This window comes from Cololabis saira, chromosome 23 (genome assembly GCF_033807715.1).
Source record: "Cololabis saira isolate AMF1-May2022 chromosome 23, fColSai1.1, whole genome shotgun sequence".
NCBI lineage: Eukaryota > Metazoa > Chordata > Actinopteri > Beloniformes > Belonidae > Cololabis > Cololabis saira.
In genome coordinates, this window is record NC_084609.1 from 16,145,497 (window position 1) to 16,157,291 (window position 11,795).

At 41.7% G+C, this 11,795-nt stretch overlaps 1 protein-coding gene across 1 annotated transcript; it reads right to left on the reverse strand.

Moving 5' to 3' along the window:
- Nucleotides 1–34: 34 nt before the first annotated feature.
- On the reverse strand, nucleotides 35–11,152 carry cwf19l1 (CWF19 like cell cycle control factor 1). The gene is made up of 14 exons (XM_061714237.1): nucleotides 10,897–11,152; nucleotides 10,595–10,679; nucleotides 10,373–10,457; nucleotides 5,817–5,918; nucleotides 4,887–5,101; nucleotides 4,632–4,747; nucleotides 4,457–4,541; nucleotides 4,106–4,252; nucleotides 2,939–3,086; nucleotides 2,758–2,837; nucleotides 1,682–1,891; nucleotides 1,480–1,599; nucleotides 1,296–1,393; nucleotides 35–718 (listed from the first exon to the last, which is right to left on the reverse strand). The coding sequence occupies exons 1-14, from the start codon at nucleotides 10,917–10,919 to the stop codon at nucleotides 574–576; spliced, it is 1,659 nt and encodes a 552-aa protein (XP_061570221.1). The 5' UTR covers nucleotides 10,920–11,152; the 3' UTR covers nucleotides 35–573.
- Nucleotides 11,153–11,795: the final 643 nt, after the last annotated feature.

Below are 11,795 nucleotides of genomic sequence, written 5' to 3' on the forward strand. Positions count from 1 at the left end.
AATAAACAGATTTCTGTTAAAAAGCTGCTTTTTCTTTAATCATGTAAAGAAAACACCAATAAACAGATGTGCAAGGTGGTTAAAACAGAACCTTAGTCTGAGTTTGTACATAACGCACAGCCATTTGCCAGAAAATTATGTATTTTTTCAATTTAATGACAATTTGACACTTTTAAAAACAGATTTACAAAAGTTTTATTTATTTGCACCTCCTTTCTGGTGAAGGCGACACTTGTACCAGGCTTAAACTAAATCTGGACCCAGTTGTATAAAAAGACCCTTCAATACCTAAGTTGAGGTGGTCTTTTACTTGTAATGTGTTTTCATAAAAGTACAAAACAAATATCATTGTGGTTTAAACAAGGGAGTCTCCAATACAAAAATACTGAGCTGCTCCTTTACAAGTCTGAAAAAGGACCTTGAATCTTTTATAATGAAGGAGTTTCTCTGGGAGCTGCAGAAATTTGGCTCTTCAAATCAAACTAAATCAAGGATCTGAATCACATGGGACAGAAAGTCCTCCCAAAGCGCTTTGTCAACTACGGTACTCGTAGATACTTAAACAAGTGAGTCCTATTCGTCAAAGGCGAAGTCGTATGGCTGGAAACCAGCTCTCAGTTCTTTGCAGGTCTCCTCCTCTTCCTCTCTGGTCTGTTTGCATTCCTTCCAGTCGGCTCGAGTCGGGATGTTCAGGACGGCCTCGCTGGCGAGCACCTCCCTGCAAACAGTGTTGCTTCCATCACTTCAGGTAACTTAGCACAGCTCAAGTCATCAAAGGTGCATTTACAACACTGTTAGGGTGAGTTTCCATTAGTGGGGGTGCCAGTTAAAACTTAGGAGGCTGGAACTGTAACAGGGTGGACCAACACCTCAATCCCTTCAGCCATCGTGTCTCCGGTAGAGTCAAGCCTGATGCATTAACTGCTGCCACCTGTATGTTTGCCTGATCAGTGGTCCTACGCTGTCATGGAGACATAACAGCTGATGAGACAGAGGCCAGACCTGGGACAGTCCCAAGGTTTAGCCCCCAACCTCTGATGATGGAAAGATGCTTTTAGGGGCAAGATCCCCTTTGGCAATCATGAAAAACCTGCTCTAGGTCTCGGCGCCCTGACTTCACACCCAAGAAAACAATTGATTTATCACCCAACTCAGTAATTCCTGCTCCAAGTTAAAGCTGAAACAGATGAGACGCCTCTATGGCAGCTTTATTCTGTGTCCTGGTGACTGTCTTTTTGTTTTTACACAATTTTATTTAGATTCAGCCCCAATAGATAATTTTAATCGCGACTCACCTTCCAAACTGCAGAGGAAAGTGTTTCTGGATCCGGTAGAAAAGCTTCTCCCCCGTGTCCAGCTCCACATAGAAGTATGGGGTTCCTGGAGGAGCGATCTGTTTGCACAAAGTTCACGAGTGAATGAATCTCCAGACGACAGCATCGTTCCAGCACGGTGTGGTTCAGGTTCTGCTGTGATTACCTGTTTGAGGTCTGTGTGTTGAGGGATCTCCATCAGCTCCATCTGCTGCTCCTGAGCCTGGACCATGAACGCCTCTTTGACATCCTCGGTGGTGCAACGGTCCAGCGGGACAGGAACGACCTTTTTAAAAGGTTCAGAAGGAAGTAAATTAAAATCTGGAGCTCAGCTCGATGAAGCCTCCTCACCACGTGGCTGCTCGTACCTGCAGCTGCAGATGCTGGCTCCTGTAGTTCCTCTCAAACAGCACGCAGCGTTCTCCTTTGCTCTTGTAGAAGGCCTTGAGGGCAGACTTGTACTTCTCCATCTCCTCCACCACCTCGGAGCCCAGCTCCACCACGGACTGGTAGTGGCCGATGGGCAGGATCAGCACGTGGCGAGAAGTCAGACCCCCCTTAGCCAGAGCCAGGTAACACTGCCAAACAAACCATGCTGCTGACTCTCATGCATCCTTTTTATAAACATCACTTGTGCTGATTACTAGTTTTATTTTATTTATATCAATTATTAAACAGATTGTAAAAGGTATAATATGCTGGGTTGGATCAGCCCTGGTCAGAGCGGTCTACTACACAATCAGAAACAATCACATCTTGTTGCACTTACTGCTCTGTTATAAAACGGTTGGTCTGATCATGGGTAACAAACTGAAAAGATCATTCAAATTTAAATATTCATCCTCATTAGGGCTGGGTATCGATTCAAATGTCAAGAATCGATTCGATTCCGATTCTTAATATTCAGAATCGATTATCATGATTCGATTCGATATTGATTTGGCTTAGTGTTATTTAAAATGTTTTTTGAGCTGTTGCCTGAATTATATGACTGTAAAATAACAAGTGAAATAATAATTTCACAATAATTATTGCAAAATAACTAAGAAATAAATAACTCAAACAGGCCTTTCAATATCCATTTAAAGTGCAAAAAAGAAAGAAATTGCAACAGTTCATGCAGTAAACAAATCATTTTAGCTTATCTAATTTATTCTGTCACCACGCATTGCCATGAAGCACCTGGCATTTTTCAGAAGTGTCATGACAAACTGTGTGTCCGACTACTGGGATTAAAGTTCACCTGGCGAAAATGATTGAATTTTAGACATTGATCTTTAGACATAAGAATCGATTTTTAGGAATTAATATGAGAATCGATTTAGAATCGGAAAATCGTTTTTTTCAACACAGGCCTAATCCTCAGCACGCCTGCAGGAGGTCAGGACCAGGAACATGCTCTGATGACGTTCAAGCACGTATGATTACGACGCTGTGAACTCACGTGTGTTCCTATGCTGAGGACGAGCTGTTTCTCCACCTGCGGACTGGCCAGACAGAACCAGCAGGGTCCGGGCGGCTGTGCTGCACACGGGACAAACAGGAGATGTCCCACTTTAGATCTTATTTTGTTTGTTTAAAGTGCCACGTGTGGGTTGTAGTGTTTTCCCTCTGGTCGGACTCACGGTGGTGGCGAGGCTGTTTGTGCTGGCGCTGGTCGCCGTCACGCTGCTGGTCTCGGCCCCGCCGGTCCCCGTCGGACTGGCGCTTCCTGCCGCGGTGGCCCCCGCCCTGCTGCTGGCTCAGGTCGAAGAAGAACTGGTTGACCGGCTCCTGGACAGACGACATTCAGACAGAAGGACGTGAAACCAGCCTGCAGGCTCCACGCCGGCAGATCTAATCTAAAATAGCTGCTTAAAACGCTTTGTAATACTCATTTGCATTTCTTTCTCTTCTCTATAGCGACACTCCACAATGTAACTTCATAACAAAATTTTCGTACATAAATGACAGAATTGTGTTTTTTAATGATTCACAAGTTCTAATAAAATATCTGACTCATCAATTCTGCTTTTATTCAACTCCATTTTCTTTTTGTGAACAATTCCAAGAAATAGAAACATTGTAAGTAACTTTTACAGACAACATAGCAGCAGACTAAACTGTTCTCGTATCAGTGTAACTGGAAAAACAGAATGAGAAAGAGCTCCATGTTCTCGGGTACAGGGATTTGTTAAAACCTTTTTTTTTTTTTCATATTCATCTAAGCATCACTTGTGTTGCTCTGGATAGCAGAGGCTGCAGGATGTGTTTTACTAGTTTTATTTTCAGTGTCTATATGAAGCATTGGATAAAGTTTGTTGTCTTAAGTTATTTTATCCCTCAGTTTGTACAGACTGTTTTGGTACTCATATGTCCACACAAAATACTCACTGCTGAATGCATCACCGTGTAGCATTTTACCATCCAGGATAAAGAAAAGAAGGAAATCATCACCAGGCAACCAAGAATCATTATTATCTAAATCTCTTTAGTGCTATGTTGAAAAAGCAGTTGTTTTTTTCCCCCCATACACCCGTAATAAAGTTGCTTTTTTTGTGGCCCTAACCGTAATGGATTAGTCTGAATACATTCATTATCTGCCGTTGTTGGACTGTATATCTGTTGTTTTAATCAACTTCCCAGATTACAAATGACCACATTTGTACGTGTGGGGTAATTTAATAACCTTGCCCTACTTATTCTTTGCTGTACAGATGTGTTTTGAGAAAATCGACACCTATGCAAAATAGGGAAAGGCTGACAATCCCTGAGGAACGCTGAAAAGATGCGTCCGTCTGCTTGCCGTTTACCTCCGGCTCCGTGAAAGCCGTCGGTTGTGCTTCTGTCTTGTCTTTCGTCAAACGTCTGTAGGGGTTTTCTGTCACGTCCCGCGGCTGCTTCACCAGCTCCGCCGGATCCATGGTCTTCATGGGGATGATGTTGAAGGCATACAGATACTGACACACAGATGATGGAAATAATGCACATTATTACATCTACTTTAAGACCCACAGAGCTCTAAAGATGTGTTCACATTCTTAGTAACCAAACTGCTTAAAAGTCAAGTAAACCCTACTCTTTTGACCCAACTGACAGGATTATATTCATCTATACAAGCAGCTAAACTTGACAAATCGTTAGATCACAGGAGACACTGGTACCTTCTTCTTGGCGGGGTTGTTGACGGTTGCCAGGGCGATGAAGCGGCTGACATGCTGAGCATTTTCCTGAAGAATGACGTGATTTCTGAGGATGGAGAAGACAGCATGTGCTCAGAAATGTCACAGGGAGAATCAGGGAGGAGGAGACAGAAATCCCTCTGCAGCAGCAGGCTACCTGTACGGGAGTCTTTCGTAGTGAGCGCCCTCTAGTGCAGCGAAGTGATATCGCGGTTTCAGTTTGACTGCAAGGCTGGCGATGGAGGCGCTTCCACATGACTTGGTGTTTACTTCCTGCAACACACACAGCAGTCTTCCATCGGTCTTCTGAAGCAGGTAAAACGCAGCCATCTCTCCACTTTTCAAACTAAATTAAATGATTTTATTTGATGGTTTTTAGTTTAATTAGGAGTTGTAACAAACTTCACGTTACCGGGTTGTTGCCATACTGCCACACCCCTCTAGGCCACTGTGACGTCAGCAGGATGTCGACGCCTCTGAACTTGGAGCTGCTGGTAAGTGGAGCCACGAGGGACGTCAGATCTTTGGACGTGAAACAATGAGCCGGCGCCGGTTCCTGCTGGGCTTCCTGACCGCTCACATAGGCGATCTGCAGCCCAGAAACCCCCGTAAACACACCTCGGCGACCTAGTGCACACAGAGAAAAGCTCTCAGTCCACTTTAAAACATCTTCAATCACACGAACATACGGAGGGCCGAAGCTGGAAAAATGAATAAATGCAGAAATGTATAATTAAATACAGAACTGGTAAATGTTTTTTTGTTTATAAGTTTCTCTTAACCTTATTTTATAAATTAACAAGTTCATTTTTAAACCTTTATTATTCTTTCTCTTTTTTATATATTCATTTTCACTCCAGCTTTACTTCTTAACTAGTCAGGTTTAAACGTGAGTTGACTATTTTTTCTCAGTGTGTTTCGTTTCTGCTACAAGACCAATAAATATATTCTGTATTTCATCTTAACTATAAAAAAATCTCTATCCGAGACCATTTAAGGTAAACTATGAGCTCTATAGCTGCTGAATCTTCATACATCTACAACTCCTAAAATAAAAGACTGTTACAACTTGCGTAAAATACAACTTGACTTCCAGTTTTGGCTCAAGAGGGGTGTTAAGTCTCTTTGATATGTAGGAATGTAGTTTTACCAAGCTGGTGCTGCTTTAAAGCACTGAGCGATTACAAATTCCCATTAAAACAGATTACTAGAATTTAGTATTTGTCTGTGAATATTTTAGGCAAACATAAATAGATTTATATGTACTGCTACATGACTGCCCACTTGTGAGGAAATGGCCACAACTGAAGGGAATGAAGATGGATATATGTTGCAGTTTTACCGAGATACGTGATGTTTTCGGCCAGCTCACAGCCATCAGAGTTAGGAAACCTCTTCGCCGTCTCTTGACTGGTTGCCCCCAAGATGTAAGTGTGGATGGGAGCTGAAAAAGCAAAAACAGGGAAGCTTAAGCTAGAGGTAGAGTTTATTTCAGGTACTTTCTCTGACAACAGCTGTTGTCAAACCCCATCAACATCAACAGAAATGCAAGCATGCAACATCTAAGTATTTTCAGGTTTTTCAACATTAGGTCACCTCTTTCCAAGATTTAACAGAATAATGTAGAAAGTAGGACCTTCAAAATTAATACTTTTATCCGCAGGCACAGGGAAGGTAGAGTAAGAGATTTCTTAATTTGAATCAAAGCAGGAGTCCATTCAGACAGACAATGGCCGGGTTTCCCAGATCCAACCTCTCTTAAGGATTTAAGAGAGGTTCAAAGAAGGTTTGAACTAAGAGAGAATCCTAAGATACGGGTGTTTCCCAGATGACTTCTTAACACCGTCCTTTAGTTTCGCTCTTTCAGAAGCTCTTTGGAGCAGCTGTCCGGTTCTGAAACCAAATCAATTGATGCCAGGCAAATCGATCACCGATCACTATCAGCGCATTTTCACACGCAGCACTGCTGCCTAACGCACTAATTCACTGCTGCCTGTGCGTTATAATAAAAAATTAAGATGATAAATATAATTCAATGACCCTTTTTCATCCAAACGGTGCGTTACTCCGTTATTTCTGGCTACAGTGAGGCTTTTTTTCCCCACACGCAGAAACCGGGAGGAAACGTGGTGGGCGTGTGTGTGCGTTCAAAAACATGAGCCAAGAGAAGGCGAGTTTCGCAAATCGCAACGTGGAATTACAGCAATCCCTGGTTTTTCGCAGGGGTTATGTTCCAAAAAGAACCCGTGATAAGTGAAATTCTTTTTACAATTATAGAGGGCTTCAGATTGCAGAGATCATCCCCGCCTCGCACGTATTCCTCCTCTTCTGAATGATGCTGCATCCCGTCCCAGTCGGCAGGTAGGTTTTTTCAAGAGAAGAAAATAGTTATGGGTCGTTGTCTTCGCTCTTTTTTCTTCTGGGCAAAAAGATTCTTTAATATCAACCGACACCATTGATTATATTTGACTGTATGAACGATTCATCAAAGGATTCCGTTCTTCAGCTGCTGCTTCCCTGTCATCACACATGTAGGTGTTCGGGCTCGGGCACGGCGCAGGTGTCCCGGCTGCCTGACAGCCCGGTCCGACACGTCCAGGGGATTGAAGTGCTGACGCACGAATGCGTTCATAAAAACAGTTCTGCTTCGCGCACAGCGACGCGGTTGATTTGCAGCGAGAACATGCTGTATAGCAGCCAAATTATCAAATAAATGATATTCATGATGATCGTTTTATTTGTGCGTAAAGCATAAAGCATATACAGGAACACACTTGTTATTCCTTATTTTTCTTTTTTTTCCCCCTTTGCTGTCACCAATAAATGCTAAACAATATAAATCTAAAGTATAAAATAGATCAAAATTTGTGCGGGGTGCATTGTTTTAATATCTCATTGCTTGGTGTTATATTGATTTGCCTGACGCGGCTGGATCTGTGAGTCTTTGTTCACTAAGATGGTTGTAAAGACTGGGTCAGCAGCATCTTTCATTTCCTTCTTAATGAAAGAGATACTTAAGCTAAGAGCGACTCTGGGAAACGCGATTTTCTTTCACAGGTTCCTTAAGAAGGTTTGAAAGAAGTCTTTCGCTGTTAAGAACTACTTAACTGATCTGGGAAACCCGGCCAATGTCTTCCGTCGCTGTAGCTCCTTTTACCGTCTTGGGAGGTAGTAACAGAGCCAAAAATAAAATCAGTAGTATGTTCCAGGAACAGTGAGACACTGCAGTGCTGGGCCGTTTACAGCAGTTTTCAGCCAGAAAATAAAGTGTAATAAATGCCAAGTTCAGCAGCTGTGTGTCCTGCAGGAACCACCTGGTACAAGATTGACTTTTTAAATTACTGTTTTCTGCACCGACTGCATAAAGCAGTCAGTAACCAGAGGCAAAAGAAACGTGTTGCTGACAGCAGACACCCCAATCACTAGAAAGGGACTGTCTTTGTCTTGCAGAACGCTGTAACGCTTTGTGGAAACACATACGGGGAGGAATACGGCTTTCTGTCAATGCACAACAATTCAGACGAAGCTAAACTTCAGATGCAGGTTAAACTGCAGATTAAAATGACAGAGCAATGGGTTTAAGAAGACACTTGACTTTTTATGTCACGTCAGTTTAAAGCAGCACAATGTAACTTTCAGAGTTTGTTGAGTTTGGCGGCTCCTTTGGACAAAAGCGGTAGTGCTTTACCAGTAGTGTGGAAGGGTTCCTACCATGCTCCTCAAAGTTACATAGTGCCAGTGAAGGCGATACAGACCCCTCAGACCATGACAGAGGTGTCATTAAACCTGTTGTAAGTTGATGTACCATCACAATGACTCTGGAAATGTTATATTAAGGTGGAAAAGTTACATTGTGCTGCTTTAAAACTGTGTTTAACTCTTAACTTCCAGTTTTTCCACTGGTGCAACAGCGACCCCTGTGGACAGAGATTGTATTGATGGTAGTGATAAATAAAAGGTTAATAATCAGGGGTGCACACTAGGAATGGGCGATATTTTACCGTTCACAATATACCGTCAAAAAAAATTCCCCACGGTAAGAATTTGTTATCTCCCAGTAAAAACGATTAATTCCCGTTGATGACGTTTTTGTGTAAAGCCGGATTTATGGTTCTGCGTTAAATCGACGCACAACGTACGTGTGCGTGAAAGAAAGAAAGAAAGAAAGAAAGAAAGAAAGAAAGAAAGAAAGAAAGAAAGAAAGAAAGAAAGAAAGAAAGAAAGAAAGAAAGAAAGAAAGAAAGAAAGAAAGAAAGAAAGAAAGAAAGAAAGAAAGAAAGAAAGAAAGAAAGAAAGAAAGAAAGAAGATCAATTCCCGTTGATGACGTTTTTGTGTAACAAACATGGCGGATCTGAGAGCGAGGAGCTTGAATCATTACAGTTTTGCAGTACAGGTGTACTCATTTAATTGGTTTTTATTAATTCAATTTAATTGGTGTGGTTTAATAGCATTTAGAGCAGTGTTTTGGGGGCTCCAAAGACTGAATGTGGTGATAGATTTATAGTTACAAAGGTGGAGTTGAATTGGTATTTTTTTTATCGTCATTTTTATCGTTTTGGGATAAATGCCAGAAATTATCGTGATAAATGTTTTAGTCCATACCGCCCATCCCTAGTGCACACAAGCCGGGACTCGAGGGCTAGTCTACTGCATGTTTTAGATGTTTCCCTGTCTTCAACACACCTGATTCTAATCACTGGTCGTCATCAATATGTCATCAAGGTTTACACAACTCTGTTGGTGACACAGCCTTGTCTATCAGGGTTGTGTTGAGGCAGGGAAACATCTAAAACGTGCAGTAGACTGGCCCTCGAGTCCCGGCTTGTGTGCACCCCTGTTAATAATAAAAGATGAATTGAAGACATTTGTTTAACTGTGCTGTGTTTATGGCTTTCTAAACTTGTGTCTGGGTCTGTCTTTGTTATACAATACAACTTTATTTATAAAGCACTTTAAAAACACCAACATGGTCCAAAGTGCTGGACAGGCAAATGAAAGACAACACACCATAAGGCACAGGGCACATAAATAAAACAACCATGATAAGTTAAGTGAATAAAAAGGATAAAATAGAAGATAAAAGAATAAAATACTAATAAAAGGATAAAATAAGCACAATTGTCTTGCCAGGTGTTAAAAGCCAAGGAGAAAAGGTGGGTTTTAAGAAGAGATTTAAAAACAGACAGAGAGGAGGCCTGTTTTATTTGCTGAGGCAGGTTGTTCCAAAGTTTTGGAGCTGCAACAGCGAAGGCGCGGTCCCCTCTGAGCATCCTCTTAGGCTCTCTCAGGAGCAGCTGATCAGCTGACCTGAGAGAGCGACTGGGGGAATAAGGGTGTAGAAGCTCAGAGAGGTACGGCGGGGCAAGACCATTCAAGGATTTAAAAGCAAATAAAAGAATTTTAAAATGAATCCGAGACTGTATGGGCAGCCAGTGGAGGGAAGCTAAAATGGGGGAAATGTGCTCAAATTTGCGAGTGCCAGTTAAAAGGCAGGCTGCAGCATTTTGGACCATCTGGAGACGGGAGATGGAAGAAGCACTAACCCCCACATAAAGGGCGTTGCAGTAGTCCAGCCTAGTGGTGACAAAGGCATGTATTACTATTTCAAGCTGCCGTCTTGAAAGAATTGGCTTTATTTTAGCCAGCTGCCGCAATTGATAAAACACTAGATTTGACAATCGCCCTGATCTGGCTGTCAAGCTTTAGAGCTGCATCCACTTTGACCCCTAGGTTGGTGATGGTTGGCTTTACATGCTGGGCCAAGGGCCCCAGATCTGGAATGGGTGTTCCAGTGGTGCCACCAAAAACCATCACTTCAGTCTTTTTCTCATTGAAGTTTAAAAAGTTCAGAGACATCCAGGCCTGTTATGGAAAACAGTGGTTTTGTTCACTTTTACCTTTCTTGGCTCCAGTTTTGTACTGCTGCCACTCTGCTTCTGCTTCAGCTGTTGCTCCAAAGAACTCTCCCACACACAGCAGCAGCTGCAGGAAAACAGACACACGTTAGAGGACTGATTTATGGTTCCGCGTTACACCAGCGCAGAGCCTACGCCGTAGTTCTGCGTCGATGTAACGCGGGACCATAATTCCGGCTGCAGGTTTGTTTCTGTCGGACTCACATCAAACTGCCCGGTTTTCTTCTGGATGGCCTGAACTCGACTGAACAGAGAGTTCAATCTGCCTTCAACGTCCCCACAAGCCAAGCTGAAAACACACACTCCTTCATGTTATTCATGCCGATTTAAAAACAACTGGGTTTAGAAAAAGACTAAATAAAAACCACCAGCCCACGTGTGAACGCGTTTGCTGAGAATTAAAACCTAAATCGTTATTAATGTGATTTAAATACAAACCACAGCTTCAACTATCCACTAATATAACGTGTTACATGAATCAGAAAGTCGGGTTTATATAAACTTACACCCTCACTGGCTGCTCTCCCATGTCGTGATGATATGTTTGATTCAAGTTTGAAATCCTTTGGTTTGGAAATTTGAAGCTTCGACGTTTTGTCCGTGAACGATAATGGTCCTCTCGAAACACATGTGGAACCGTTTCCTTTAGGGTCGATCGCCTTAGAAATGTAGATCTGTTTTAACATTAAAAAGTGTTAAATGTGTCATAGTCCCACTGCATATTTTTTCCATTCGTAAAACTATTAATGAGGTAAATGAGAAAATAAAGAAAACGAGCGATTAGTCGGACGGTATTTACTGTTGGACAGATCAGACAGACGGGTTGCCAGGTTTTCTTCTTGGAGTCAAAATTACGACGTTCCTGCTAGATTTGATCAGTCAACATTGTTTCTGAAGGTGTTAAGAATTATCTAACATGTTATAATGATTTGGATATATAGCAGTGAACCATAATCTTCAAGAAAAAAAATATAGTTGGAAAAAATGTTTGAATGATCGTAATCAGAGTTTAATTCAGTGTTTTATTAACTTATGTTTAATATTGAAAGTAAACACATGAATGTTTTTGAAGGTATTGGAACTGGAGTAAAAAGATTGGAAACTAAAGTAACAGAAAATTGTTATTTGGTCTGATGAGTGAAGATTATCTTATTTTAAGATAATTTGTTTGATGTACATCAAATAATGTGATGCCTTTCATATTAATGTTGTTTTTTCTAAACATATAAGATGTCTAAAACTGAGCAGAAGTCAATCGTTTCCAACTTTTGAGGCAGAAACAATTTGGTTCAACATCAAATCTAGCAGGAACATTGAAAAGTCCTTATTCTGTATTTTTTAGCAGCATAGGAAAATATGACATACTCCAAGCTACAAACGCTATCCCAGTGCATGCATGGGGATT